The sequence below is a fragment of the Mastigoproctus giganteus genome, chromosome 5, assembly GCF_048544385.1.
Source record: "Mastigoproctus giganteus isolate SK-2022 chromosome 5, ASM4854438v1, whole genome shotgun sequence".
NCBI classification, from domain to species: Eukaryota; Metazoa; Arthropoda; class Arachnida; order Uropygi; family Thelyphonidae; genus Mastigoproctus; species Mastigoproctus giganteus.
Window position 1 is genome coordinate 73,197,721 of NC_143579.1, and position 15,910 is coordinate 73,213,630.

General features: G+C 34.5%; 1 protein-coding gene across 1 annotated transcript in view; it reads right to left on the bottom strand.

Annotated features, from left to right (window-relative positions):
* The window catches only part of LOC150085487 (F-box only protein 9), a 266,154-nt gene that overhangs the window by 42,536 nt on the left and 207,708 nt on the right, over window positions 1-15,910 (bottom strand). The window contains exon 10 of the mRNA XM_090373294.1: window positions 5,082-5,198. Coding sequence (XP_090229420.1) covers window positions 5,082-5,198 — 117 coding nt within the window. The remainder of the gene's footprint in view (window positions 1-5,081; window positions 5,199-15,910) is intronic.

Genomic DNA, 15,910 nt, shown 5'->3' on the forward strand with positions numbered 1-15,910 from the left:
ATAAATTTATAGGGACAAAAATCAATAAAGATATGCTGAAAAGCAAGCTACATTTTAATAAATAAAATCAAAAGTTTTTGTCAAGCTACTAAAGTTCAGTTTGCTTTCTTTCATGTGGGGATACTGACTCCCCATATACAAGATAGTGTTCAACTTAAGAAAGTGTTTTTTGTACTCTCATTTCACAAAAAAAAAAAAAAAAAAAAAAATGTTGGCAATCAGTGTTCAATGACAATTATAAAATTATGATAAATATCAACCAAGTGAACACTCCATTCACACAAGGTATTTATAAGGGAAAAAAGCACATAACCTGCTACTAGTGTAGCAACAATTAATCTGACAAAGCACAGAAGTTATCCTTCTTTGCTGAATTGATGGCTTCAGATGTCAGAAGGCAACTCGGTGTTGTTTCAACAGGTTGGTGCATCACACCATTTTCACAATGCAGTTATAACATTTGTGAAAGAAAGGATCTATGAGGCTATATCATGAGAAGTCAGTGCAATAGTTACGAATTTTATGATAGAAAAATTGTAATGCTATGAGTTTGAGCAATGAAACTTACCTGACAAATTTCTGTTTGGTGATTAACAGAAGTTGTAATCATAAATAAAGACAAATGAAATGAAAGAACTGAAAATATTAAAAAATAATAGTCAGGAATGTTGAAAAAAAAAATGTGCACACATTTTCTTTCATCGTGTTGTCAATTATTAAAGGAAAAAAAATATTAAAATGATAGTAGGCAAGAAGACTGTGCTTTTCAAAAACTTTGCTGTTCAACTAGCACAATGGTGTGTATACATGTGAGGAAGGAGTTAATAATAAAATTCAGATCACATGTCTAAATTAGAGGGATGTGCAATGCAAAATTTATGTGCACAGTCCCAAGAATCAGATACTTCTATAGGCACTTTAAAGTTCAGAACACTGTCATTAAGTCTTTTTTTTTTTTTTTTTTTTAAATAAGTTATGGCTATAAATCCAAAGGCATCTAAGTTTATAGGTTATATTTTGGATGTGAATAACAGAAGTATTATATAAAGAAAACAGACTTTAAAGTTCAATTTGGAGTTAAGTTCCAGAAACTTAACTCCAAATTAAAAATTAAAGCTTGAAACAGAAATGTCTCTTTAACACATTGACTGCCAAGCTAGTCTAAGAAAAAATTTCCCCAGTGGCCAAAAAATATTTAGTAAATAATTTGATTAGTAATTCTAAAATACATATATTGTAATTTCTGTGTTATGTTGGTTTTTCACTTAAAATATCAAAAAAGAGTTGGTTTTTTTTATGTCGCATATATGTGGCTGACATGACCCAGGAGGTTACTTTATTTCTTGAGAAGCCATGTCAGCCACATACGTGTGATGTGATTACGGCACACATATGAAGGTCGTTTGTGATTAGTTTATTGCATATGTGCATTATAATAAAATAATTGCAATAAAATAAATTCACAAACTTGTCACAATAAGTTTATTAGTAGTGTTAGAGATTTTGTTAAAACAAGTTCGTTAGTGCACTGTATTATCCATTATACTGTGTTGGGTGTTTCTCCACAAGTTTGTTCAAGTATGTTGTAAAAAAAAAAAAAAAAAAAATTAAAAAGCAATGGCTAAAAGAAAATTACTAAAAGAAGAGGAACTGAGAGAAACTGCTGAAAGTCTTAGTAGTAGTTCTGAAGATGAAAAACAAGATTTTGCCTCTAATGATTTGGTAAAAGATCCTGACTGGGATAATTTATCAAATGAAGGAGATAATGAAATACTGGAAAATATTGAAGAAGTGCTTCAAGACTAGATGGCAGAAGAAAACACTGATGAGCAAACTAAAAAGACCAAAGAACCTGATATTGAAGCGACTGACACAAATGAAGTTATTGAATGGACTGAATATGAAGGATGCCACAAAATATTTGATTTTACAGGCGAATCAGGACTGCAAATAGCCGTATCAAGAAATATTACTCATCCTGAGGTGTTTTTATTATTTTTTAATGAAGAAGTCATAAATTTTATTGTAACAGAAACAAAGATATGCCGAACAGAAAATTCAAAGTACCTGGGCTTTGTGGTAGAATTGTCTAAAAAAGTGGGTTCCAACAACTGCTGATGAGATAAGAAAGTTTTTCAGGCTTCTCATGTGGATTGGGCAGTATTACATCTTACTGGTCAACCAGACCTATCTATAAAAATAACAATAACAAAAATTGTCTTGCAACAGATTTGAACTGTTGTTACGCCTCTTCACTTTTCGGACAATGAAACTGCCATTCCAGGAGACAGACTCAACCCAGTAAGGTACAACACTGATAGATGTTTTGCAGCTCAAATTTCAGAAAATATTTTTCACCAGCCAAGATTATGCCATTGATGAAACTCTTATTCCTTGGATGGGCAGGCTGATATTCCAACAATACATACCAAACAAAGCTCACAGATATGGAATCAAGCTGTTCAAGTTATGTTCCACTGAAGGATATACCTGGTTGAGCAAGATTTATTCAGGTAAATATGAAAATTATAAAAATCTGTAGGTTTAGCTGCAAAAGTCTGAAAAGAATTATCACAAGGACTTCTAAATGAATGTCGCACCTTGTATGTAGACAATTTTTATATGAGCTACAATCTGGCATTATCGTTTCTTCATCAAAAAACCACCACGTTGTTGGTACATTACAAGCCAGTAAAAAATTCATGCATAAAGCAGTCATGTACTCAAAGTTAGATAAGGAGGGGGGATGATCGCCAAGGAAGAAAAAGATGGAATTATTGTTCTAAAGTGGCAAGATGCTCAAGATGTGAGAATACTGACAACAGAGCATGCCCCAGAAATGGTTGATGGACCCTCCACCAGTAAAGGAAGACGAAATGAAAAAAAAAAACCACTTCTTATCTTATCCTAGCATATAATAAAGAAAAAGCAGGCATTGATCTGTGGGACCAAATGGGTTGACAAGCCACAATGCTATGAAAGGGGATAAAATGGTACCACAAATTAGCAATAGCATATATACTTGGTATATCGCTTGTCAATGCCTATGTAGTGTACAAGAGTGCAACATGAAAAAATATAAAGATAAGAAGCTTTCAGGAAGAGACAGTTACAGATTTACTAAATATAGAATGGAAAGAGAAACATGAAAAGCCAAAATGTGGTAATACAGTAGAGCATTGGTTATCCGGAATAATCGATGTCAGACCTCTTCTGGATAATTGAAACAGAAATTTTTCTGGATAATTGCTTAAACATAACACTTTGTAATATGATTATAATTTAAAATACAGTAGTCACTTGTTTTAGATTGCTTTAAATTATCACTACAAAGTCTATATTCATGATCACTTGCACCAGTTTCTTCCAACGTTCTCCTCAGGACAGCTATAGCATCACAATTTTGCTGCTTTGTAACTGGAATTCATTCGGGTTCATCCTCAATTTCCTTGGCAAAATTATTATTAACAGACTGGGCAGTTTCTTTATCCATTAAAGCTGTAGTAACTTGTAGATCACCATCTATGTCCCCAATCATTAAACCCCTGTTCACCCATGTCTTCAGGCTTTTTAATGTGATCAGTATCGTGACTTAGTTGACTATCATGAATTAGCAATCCACATTTTTTGAAACAGTTGCTGATGCAGGTTTCAGAAACGTCATTCCAGACACTCAAATTCACTCTCTTTCTGTTCAGTGACATTTTTTTTTTTATTTGGGCAGCAAAATTTAAAACAGTAAAAAAAAAGATAAGCATCAATCAATAACAAAGTGCACAGCATTCACAAATTGGAACTAACACGCGTAACTTGTTATGAAGTAAAAAGTTTATGAAGTTTAGATAGGGAATAAAAAGCAGATTCTGAAAATTTATTTTTATGTTTTTTATATGATTGAAGATTTCAGTGAAGAGGAAACATATTTCACCATAATAACGTAAAAACACACAGAATTCCAGCTATCGGTATTATCGAAAATGCAATAAGATCGAGTTTACTACCTGTTTATAACAGATTGTAGAAACAAAAAAAAAAAAAAACAATAAAGCGAAAACTGCAAATTGTTTTTATTGTTTTATGGTTATGACCACTAGAAATGTGACCTCCAGAAATGTGCTTTAGAAAAATATCACAGAGGCATTCAAAATCGATTCTTATAACTGAAAATGTGATTCTAATAAACACAATGAAAGAGCAGTGCATTTTATTGATTTGAATCAGTTCTTTGAAATTTGATTCTATAAAGTGACTGATTCTAATAACCAGTGATCATTATAACTGGTGCTTACTGTATATAGTTTCACCTGAAAAGGTGAATCTGTAAAGAGCTCGACAAATATGCTTGCCCACTCCGTGTGGTGAGTAGCTAACACCAGCTGGCAAGTAGCTAAAGACTAGACAAAATAAAATGCTCTTTTCATAAACATTAATAATAAAAATTGTAACATCCACAGAAGTTTTTGAGACCATGTCAAACATCAAAAGAAGGACAAAAAACAATAACCGCTGCATGGTAGCAGATATGCCATCCCAGTCTCAAGTGGTGCACCCTTGTGTGGTTGGGGACATGTGAACCACACTAGCAGTATATTGGTCAGCATTATTGTTCTTCTTATTCTTAATAGGACTTTATGCCATTAAATAAACACTTTTGGCAGGGTGGGCAAGTTCCTTTTTGTGTGGTGGTATGGTTTTGCATAATTTGTCGAGGCCTGATCGGCTATATATTTAAAAATCTGAAACAGAGATAGGAATGATTCAGTTTCTCACTAAACTTTTCCTGTTTTTAATTTATTTCTATAATGTGTATTTTTATTCTGGGTTTTGTGTATATCTCTATGTCTTGGATGTATATTTTATGTGTTTTATTATTGTGCAGTGCCTTGGAAGAATAAAAGGAGCATCCAAAATGCACAATAAATAACTTTTCTAATTTTTTGCAGTCAGGGTATGATACATTTGTAAAACTATACACAATATGTATCAATCAGTACTCTACTTAATGTTTGATACCATCATATTACATATAAATACACCAATGCTTGTATATAAAAATTAAATGAAAAAACAGACACACTTACCATCCGGAAAAAAACGCAAATATCGAAAATATTCAACCAAGTAACAAGGTCTGTAGTTAGTATCCTGAAATGATGGCTCTCCATATCTGACATAAGTTGTTTTACTGATGTAAGCCCCTAATAAAACAAAAATTATTTCTTCAGGTTTTTCTCTGAAAATAAAGAAACATTGAAAAAAAATTCCACGAGTTCAATTGAAAAAAAAAAAAAAAAAAAAAAAAAGAAGAAAAAAAAGTAAGAAAAGTCTGCTTATGCTAGAGAAACATTTTAAATTTATTAATAGTCAAAATTCTATCAAGGTTTCATTGAAATACAGTAAACCCTTACTAATCAGGAGCAACTGGGGGAGGGGTCATCCGGATTAGTGAAGCAAAAGATAACTTTAAAAGACAAAAAAAACTTAGACAATAAACGGAAAATTTAATGATATTAGCATTAGCAGAGCATATGATGCAAGCTTATGCAGCATCAGCCAGAAAAAAATTAAAATAAATAAAAAATAAATAAATAAAAAAATAGAAATAAAAAAAATAAAAATAAATAAAAAACAATATCACTGTAAAGCTTTTATTTAAAAACTATAAAAAGACAATACATTTATCCATCGATAGATGGATAAATATTTTTTATTGGCTTTTGTCTTTTTATACCAGGTGGCGCTGGCATCACACACCACATTGCTGTGAATACCATTTAACTACAGCTTCTCCCAGCAACACTTCTTTTGGTTTTTTTAATGTCTGTCTATTTGTTACACTGCCTTTATCACTCCCCACATTGAATTTTAAAGGAAATGTCTTTACAAATTCTTTTTGTTTTTTAATATCTGACACAGCCTGTTGACCGATACCAAATTCTTCAGCAATTTTTTTTTTCCAGGAACATTACTTTGAGCTTGTTAATGATAGTTAAAGTGTTTTCTTTTTATTTCACTTTTTAATTCTTGTCTATGCCTGGGCTTTTTTGGTTTTTTTAATACAGTATTAACTCTAGTTCTTCCATTGTTATGTTTTCTTCATCTTTGGTTATCACAGATTCATCTTCCAATTCCTTAGTGCCTGGGTTATACCACAGTTTGTTGCATTATAACTTGCGAATCTAGATTATGTTTCTATACCCATTTTGTTTTACCTATAAATTAAAAAATAAGTGATCATAATAATGACTTTACTAGACCAAAAAAAAGCATATATGGTCCAACAGATGATTTCATATTCTCAAAGAATGTAAAATCTTTCAATAGTTCTGCCAGCAAACTCTGCTACTGATCTGTCTTTGCAACCTTAATTTTTAAACCCTGGATTTCTGACGTCTTCATTTCTGGAAGAGAACTAGTGTATTCTATGAAGATACTTATATCCAACATTCAAAAATTATAGCACAACATGCTAGAAAGAAAATTATACAGTTGCTGTCTGCTCTATGAGGTGTAATCAAAAAGTTTGAGAACTGACTTTATCTTAAACTGTGGCACCTTCGCAAGTTATGACTTGTTGCAACAAGTTCTGTGCCTCATTTAGACACAGTAATGCAAGAATTAACTGTTAATCTGTAAGCAGACTGAATTAGTGTGCACTGAACAGAAGGTGTTTTATATGTTTCATCACATTTTAAAATGAATGATTTTACTATGCAGTGAATTTGCATCAAATTTTGCTTTAAATTAGAGAAAAGTGTAACAAAAACCTATGAAATATTAAAAGCAGCATTCAGAAAAGAATGCTATGTGTCATTCAAAGACTTTTCAGTGATTTACAAAATTTAAAGATCATTTTTAACAGATAAGTTAAACAGATTTTAACTTATCTGTTAAAAATTATCCTTGCCTTGGTCTCCCTTCAACTTCAAACTTCAAAAACTTCAAAAACCAATGATTCAATCAATTTCATGTGATCAGGAGTGATTGACATTTAACTATCTACAAAATTGCTAGTGAAACTGGTATTTCTTATGTAACATGTCAACAACTTTAACACAAGATTTGAGAATGCAATGCATTTCAGTAAAGTTTGCATCTCACATTCTCACTAATGATCACAGATGGCAGCAAGTTTTTGCATGTTGGAATCTTTATCTAATGTGCTGCTGCTAAAACAAACTTTTTTTCCTCCATAATTACTGACTGCTCCCCTTAGTAGTCTCTATTATGTAGAGACTAAGGGAGCAGTCAGTTATGTAGCCTCAAGTACTTTGATAGGTGCATATTGCCTAAGTAGCCCTTGTGCCAGAAATCCCATAACACCAAGACAATCACTATTACTGATGACAAATTGTAGGTGGATGTCTATGATCCAGAAACAAAGGCCCAGTACTCTTAATAAAAGATCCTATCTCTCCAAGGTCCAAAAAAAAAATAAAATAAAAAAGGGGGCGATCTCAACCAAATGTGAAAATCAAACTTTTTTTTTTCAGCCTCACAGGACATTATTATGGATTTGTCATGGTCAAACAGTGAACCAGGAATACTAGAAAACAGTTTTGCAGTGATTGTACAATGCCCTTTGAAGAAAATTTGGCACAAGAACTAAATACAGTTACAGAGAAATAAGACTTACAAAGAGGCTATTAGTGTTTGATGGTGAAAATCTCAAGCTCCTGAAAACAGGTAAGTTTTGGGAAAATTATGACATGTTTTACTTAATTAACATATTAAATTATGTTTAATAAATAATTTTAATTGCCTATTCACATATATAGCTTATTTTTGAATTTAGCTAAGGGTTTAATAATTCACAACTTAATATTTAAAGTCTTAGTTATCACCAATTTTGGTACAAATATCATATCTTGCAACTAATAACTTGTAGGGCAGCACATTTTAGTAATTAAATTGTAGCAACTTTAAATTTTAAAAATTAAAATTTAGGACCTTTATACACAAAGGTTAGCATATTTTTGTTTCAGCATTCTGGTGGTGAAGAAATTAAGTATCAATTCAGCATTCTGGTGAACTTATATGAGAGCTTGAAGAACAGAGTCAATGGCCTCCAAAAAATTAAAGAGAAACCCATCAAGCAACCAGCTGCTTAGCACAATGCTGGAGACTTCACTCGTGTGCTGTGACAGTGAAATCCTCCATGGCAGAAAGTGCAGACCTCACAGGAAGTAGCTATTGTCACTGACTATACTGTTAGGTAGGGCTTACAATACCGAAATTGAGGGATTCCGAATATCGGGATCCTAGTCATTTTATTTAGGACTTAAAATCCCAGTATTGATACAAAAATACCGGTTTTTCGGTAATAATTTAAAAATAATTGTTTATGATTTATTCACATAAAGGTTATAAAATCAACAACAATAAATCATTAATATCACAGAATTTGTTACAGAGGGATTGTTATACATAATACAAATGCAACGGAAACCTGAAAACGTCATGAAACTGTAAGACACAAAATCTTACAAATATATTTCTCTTAGTAAGGGTAGTGTGCGTGTGGAAGTAAAGCACTTAAGGAATAACAAAAACATCATTATGGAAATATTTCCATTAGTAGGAGTAGGCCTACAAAAGCAATTAAGGAATACGGTGGACAGTGGTATGGCAGGTGTGGAAGGGTTAAAATTAAAAGCCTCTGAACAATAGTTTAATCCCTCTATTATACTGCTACTTAAGGATGCGACAATTAGTGCATTTTGGGGAAGGGTATTGGTATGGAGCAGTTCAAAGGTATTAGATCTAGAGGTAAAAAAATGAAAGCGTTTCATTGTGTGAGAAAAATATTCTGTTTTTCCTACCAAAGGAAGAAGAGCGACTTTAAAGAATAACACTGTGATTGAGTCAGATTTAAATTAGATAGGGGGAGATACGTAAATGAGTGCTTAATACTTAAGCTAGCATATAAAAAAGTAATACAAGGAGCAAAAGTAACTTGCAATCAATTGAATATAAATAAATAAATGAGAAGGAAATAAATAAGGTGCTCATGCCAAAAGAGGGGTTTGTGGTTGTTGTTTGGAGGGGTTGCAGACTTGCAGTGGTAGTTCTGGGTTCAGTTCCGGTCAAGTTCTGGGAGTGTCCAGCTATATAGTGAAGAGTTCCACCGGGCATGTTCCTGTGCTAGAAGTTAATCCGGAAGTAGAATAACAAGCCAGTCAGATAGTGCCCTGGTTTCTACTACTGCTGTGGTATTTTCCTTCAGTATTAACAGAGAACTGTTCCCGAAATAAGGCAGTAATGGAAGCGCTATACAGCAAAGATGCAGAGTTCAACTAAGAAGAGCAAGAGATCACGCACTCCGCACAAGGAATCCCACCGTGAAAGACAAGGAAGGTGAGTCCTCTGAACTGTGTTGTATTGGAAATGGTACTTAGATAAAGTGGTAGATTATTTTAGAGTAAGTTTAAGTTGAATAAATTGCGAGAAATAAGGAAATGTTTAGTATTGAGTTAGTTTATTGATCAAAGTTGTAAAGAAAATTGATATTGCTAAATTAAGAGCGATTACATGGAATTGTAAGTATTAAGTTAGCGACTTATGGATTGCTGTTGTGAAGAGAATTGATATTGCTGATTAAGAGAAATATGAGGAAGTGATTAAGATTGAATTGGTTTAGTGTTTGCAGCTGCAGAGAGAGTTGATATTGTTAACTGAGAAAAATTTTTATGGAAATGATAGCATGTATTAACAGATTAAATGAGAAAAATGAATACCAGTTATGTATATACTTGTAAGTAGTTTTGTATAATAAAAGACTTTTATTATTACTAAATTACAGTTGCTCAGAGCGAAACAGATACAAAAATATAGATTGTGACAGGTTTAATAATAGGAAATATACATATATTAGATTAGATACATACAAATAAAAGCTTTCAGTTGTTTAGTTAGCCTTCTTCAGTTGAAATGAAATGGCAGTTAGAATGGAGGCGTGTACTGCCAATCTTGTACGTGAAGTGCACGGCTAATTATTTGATGTTGAAGCCTGTGGCTGTGATGTATGTGGACGTGGCCAGCGATTGTCAATGGACAGGATCATTGCTTCGGTGATAGGGTGGACTCTTGACGACCACTGTTCCTGTTCACTGAGGTATTGGAGCATTTGAAACATCCAAGGTGATGACTCAGCCACGAGCGCCTTTATCCCATACTACCCAAACCTATCACAACAGGTCTGTAGAATCTTAAAATCACATGGGATAAAGTGCGTACAACTCCCAGGCAGGAAATTACGATCCCTCATCTCTAAGGTGAAAACACCTGTCCCCACCCTACTACAGAGCGGATTGGTCTACCGCATCTCTTGCCGTGACTGCACTAGCTGCTACATCGGGGAAACTGGGAGACGGCTCGAAAAACGCCTTTCCAAACACGAAAGAGCAATCTGCTTAGTGGATGTAGAGCACTCAGCTATTGCTGAACACGTTTTGGCAACCCACCACAACATTGACCCACACCACGATGTCGTGATTGTGGATAAGTCCCATCATTATTTGCGCTGCACCTGGTTGGAGTCGTTAAACATCAAATGCTCCAATACCTCACTGAAGAGGAACAGTGGTTGTCAAGTCCACCCTATCACCGAAGCAACGATCCTGCCCATTGACAAATGCTGGCCACGTCCACATACATCACAGCCACAGGCTTCAACATCAAACAATTAGCCAAGCACTTTACGTACAAGATTGGCAGTACATGCCTCCATTCTAACTGCCATTTCATTTCAACTGAAGAAGGTTAACTAAACAACCGAAAGCTTTTATTTGTATGTATCTAATCTAATATATGTATGTTTCCTATTATTAAACCTGTCGCAATCTATATTTTTGTATCCGTTTTGCTCTGAGCAACTGTAATTTAGTAATAATAATGAATCCAGAGCGCACAGGCCTCTTTAATCATAAAAGACTTTTGTTTTATATTTGTGTCATTGCTCTTGAGAAACTGACAGCTCACATATAATATATACACAAATATGTAACTTTCAATCAACTGAATATAAATAAATAAATGAGAAAGAAATAAATAAGGTGTTCGCACCAAAAGAGCAGTTTGTGGTTGTTGTTCAGAGAGGTTACAGACTTGTTGTGGTAGTTCTGGGTTCAGTTCAGGTCCAGTTCTGGGAGTTCCAAAATTAGATCCAGTTTGAACGATAACACTATTAATTGTTTATGTTTCTTAAGAGCTCACTTTATTTGGACAGGTAGTGTGGATGCTTAGACATAACCAAATTTGCAGTTTCAATATGTATATTTTTTTGTTTTTAGAATAACTGTATGTTTAATAATTTTTTGTTAGAATGTTTTTTATTGTAATAAAAGTTTGATTTAAAACATGACTTCAAGTAATTACTTGTTTTTTTCCTTACTTTATTGCACCTAATTGCCATCAAAATTTATTGTGAAATTTTTTTTTTGGAATACCAGTATCCTGGTTTGATAAATTAAAAATACTGATATACCGGTATTAAGATTTTGACCAGTATTGTGAGTCCTATTGTTAGGGAAATGGGAGATATATTTTGTAAAAAGGATAGGTGAAATAGGACCAGGGTATCTGCCAGGGGCAAAATGAATGATGATGATGTTGTTGTTATTATTTGGTTTTTAGGAGCATTATCAACTAAGGCCATATTGCTCCAGGGATATGCGGTGATCATTTCTTGACCTTCCGCATCCTCCGTAGGATGACGATGCAAAGCAACTATCATCTAAGGGCAGTATTGTTGTACACGTTGGTACTAATGATACAAAGAACAGGAGATCTGAGAATATACTTAAGAAGTTCAGGGCAGTGTTAAGAAAAAGTCACAAGTTTTGTACTGGTTATGTCTAGCCTTATAGAAACAGATTCATATGAACAATTAAAGCTTGCCATGATAAGTGAGTTCATGCCTAAACAAAGATTATCTTTTGTTTTGCCTACTGTTTTTGTTGCACAATAGAAAGCAAATGACAAAACTGAATTTACAAACGGTACTAGGAAAGTTTTGCAATATGACGCAACAATGAATCACAGGAAGCTGCTTGTTGCTGCATGTTGAGACATGTTCATACGTGCATAGTAGCCACCGCGCCAAGTCGATGGGCTCAGTTATTCATTAGTAGTGAGAGTGTAAAGTGCTTGCGATGGCATCGTGGTCACGAAATGAGATAAGGACAGTTTTGCGGTATAATTTCGTGCATGGTTTAACCATAGACCAGTGCTTAGAAGAAATGACTCTTGCACTAGATGATGATTGTCCACATCGTACAACGATATTCAGGTGGTATAGAGAATTCCAAAGGGGAAATTTCACTCTGGAGGATTCGGAGAGGCCGGGAAGGCCACGAACGTCAGTTACGGAGGAAAACGTTACTGCTGTGAGGAAAATGCTTGACGAAAACAGGCGAGTGACCTACCAACAGATAGAGGATACTTTGGGCCTAAATGCACCAGCAATTCGTTCGATTCTGCAAGATCATTTGCACGTGAAGAAACTTTGTTCTCTCTGGGTGCCGCATCAACTGACTGAAGAGCAGATGACACGACGTGTGACTTGGTGCCGGGAGATGTTAAAAAAGTTTGATAAGGGACAATCTCGGTATGTGAACAACATCGTGACAGGTGACGAGACTTGGCTGTACTATTACGATCTGCCGACCAAGGCTCAAAACAAAGTTTGGGTCTTTGATGATGACGACACACCCGTAATTGTCAGAAAATCCCGATCTGTAAAGAAGAAAATGATAGCTGTATTTTTCAAATCGAGTGGAATTGTGGAACGTGTCGTTTTGGACACGCAGAAGACAGTCACAGCTAAGTGGTATACTGAACAATGCCTGCCTAAAGTCATTGGATCTATGAAGAACCTGCGGCCAAAGTCAAGAATGGACACCTGGTACCTCCATCATGAAAATGCTGCAGCTCACCGCGCCAAAGCCTGCACCGAATATTTGACCACAACAGGACTGAAACTTCTCGAGCACCCTCCCTACATCCAGACCTTGCTCCCTGCGACTTTGCACTGTTCCTGCATGTGAAAATGAAGCTAAAAGGGAGGCGGTTTTCCAGTGATGAGGACCTTCTACGGGCTTGGGACAACAAGTGTGCTTTACTCCCTAGTGAAACTTGGCAGAACTGGTTTAAAGATTGGTTTCGGAGGATGGAGAGGTGTATTGAATGTAGAGGAAATTACTTTGAAAAAATTAAATAAACAAAGCTGTATTGCAAAACTTTCCTAGTACCCTTTGTACCAGCAGACTGACTCTCGTGTTTTGGGGTATTAACATCTTGAGCCAACAACAGTGGATCATACTTTATCATATGTTAGTTTTGAGAACATCTAATGAATGACAAGCAATCGTAAAGCAAAATATTAAAACCTCAAATGCCACACTCTCATTAAAACTAAGGAGCTAGGAGAATACAAATTTTGAGTATTTTAAGAAGGCTTTAAAGGTTAAATTTAAGAACTGTCAGTGTAATGATGTCTTAATTTTTCAATTAGCAGAAACACCCAAACAACTGGAATTAAGTGACAAAACACCCAAAGGGTCCAGAATGAAAAAAATATCTCTTGATTTCAATTAATGCAGAAGGTGCAACAATAATCGCTGAACACGTTTGTGTTGAGTAATGTTTCAAACACACATGCACACAATAGTGGAGCTCAGATTGTTCAGAGTAACTTCCCTTGTCCTAATCCATTGAACCAGAAATGGCATAAAGACATTGAAAGAGAAAGAAAGTTAAAGCCCACAATCTGCTTTAGGTAGTATCAACCTGGGCATATTTCAAGGAGCTGCCATAATGCTGGTATCCAATCAAGGTGGTTTAAATAAAGCCAGTTTCTCGTGGCTAGCTCACAGACTGTACAACATACCTACTTTTACTGCTCTTTTCTTCGGTTTCATGGTCAATCCTATGAAGTGCCATGCATTTTTTAACAATAACATTCCTATTTAAAACCCTTGTATGTAAGCTTTCAACTTGTATATTAACCATTGCTTCGTACACAGCAATATAAAAACAAAAAAGAAAAAAATCAATGTTATCTACCATGTTAAACCCCTTTATCTTTCATGTTTAACCCTTAGCATTGTCACTGTTGTGGATATTATTGCATCAGACAATCATGTAACCAATCACTGCCTGCAATAAAGATATTTAATTTAATTTATAATATATCAACTTATTGAAGAAATATGAAAAGACCCAAAAAAAAGATGATTCTGCTTATAATGCTTTCCAAAGTTATATTGCTCTTTGAGGTTTAGTCCCTTTGAAAGTGCTATAATGGGAGTTCACTGCATAAGGATGTTACGTGTGAATTTACCACATCTGAGCAAATAAAAATTGTGATTCCTTCTTCCATCATTACACATACTGAAATTGCTGAAGTTTTGATTCATGTGTTTGATCGTATATCATAAAAAAAAAAATTACAAATAAAATTGATCACTTGGCATATGATGCTGCACTAGGGTACCCTTCTTGTTAGATCTCTAGAGTTAAGTTGGATAACACAAAAACCAGTTTACTGAGTGTTCATTTTAAGGATGACAAGAACATTACCAGTATATATTTCTATGGCACTGGCATATAGCACACAGCATTAAAGATAACTTGGCTTGGGAAGAAATGCTAAAGGCAATTAATTCTCTATGAAACCTTACTGCATGTCCAGCTACAGTCAGTTTTCTACACATATGTACAGCCTCGATTTATGAAACTGCCTTTGACAAACTCTCCTAAGCCAAGCATCTCTAATGCTGTGGGCCACATACTATAGGAAATATGTACAGGTAATGTTTCTGCCTTCATCTGAAATGAAAGCCAGATAAATTTAACTGTTTTTTCTGGATAATCCAATGTAATTCTAACAAGATCTAACAGGAAGTTTTAATAAACAGTTTGAGAAATCTTGGCTTGCACAAACAGCTTTAGCTTCTCGAATATTTACTATCAGTTTACTTCAGGTAATTCTCCAATAGCGTGAAGAAACTTAATTAACTTCGATCCTTCAAAAAACTCGGTCCTCTTATATTTCTCACAAAAAAAAAAGTCTGCTGCTCCTATGCTCTTCTTTGATGACACTCAAATTTCTAGACTAGGTTACATATCTCAATTAAGGATTACCCTGACTTCTAGACATAGCCAAGTGGACCAGGAGTGAGAGTGCAGTAGCACGTGCTCTTTGAGTGGATTGGTGTTCAAGACATGCTGCTGAATATGATTAACATTTGCATTGATGATTTATTGTAAACTCCACTGACTTGGTGGTCGTGTCAGAGTATAAAAAAGAACTTTTTTTTTTTTTAAATATTGCGTCATTTGTATAAAAATTGCTTTTTTTTTTTTTTTTTTTTTAACTACTCACTCTGTACAAATCTCAAATCAACCTTATCATAGAACAGGGTTCCCAAATCTGGTGTGGTGCCCCAAAACCTCTCTCAAGCTTCTAGCATCTACTCAAAAGAGAGCAGTCAGTTTAATTAATGTCTCTCTATCCTCTGGAGGAACCTTGTGAGAGATGGGCAGGCTGCTTTTTCTACAGATACTTCATGGGCACTGTGTTTCTGAACTGGTGTCTGTAATACCCCACTCTCTTCCAAACATGTGCCATAACCAGTGAGCATCCATTCGCTGTCTAATTCTAAACTCACTTTATCAACTTTTCTTATTCCTTATTTATCCCTTCTACACATGTATTTTCCAAAAACTACAATCTATAGAAATTTAAGTCTAATGTCAACAAATATCTTCTGTCTTCTCAGCCTTCAACCATGCATAGTACTTAAAAATATATGATCTAATATATTTCATGTTTGGGGTTTCATTAAAAATAAAATAAAATAAAATGGGAAGGGGGAGTTCCCTATGTTAGTTATTTGGTTTTTAGGAG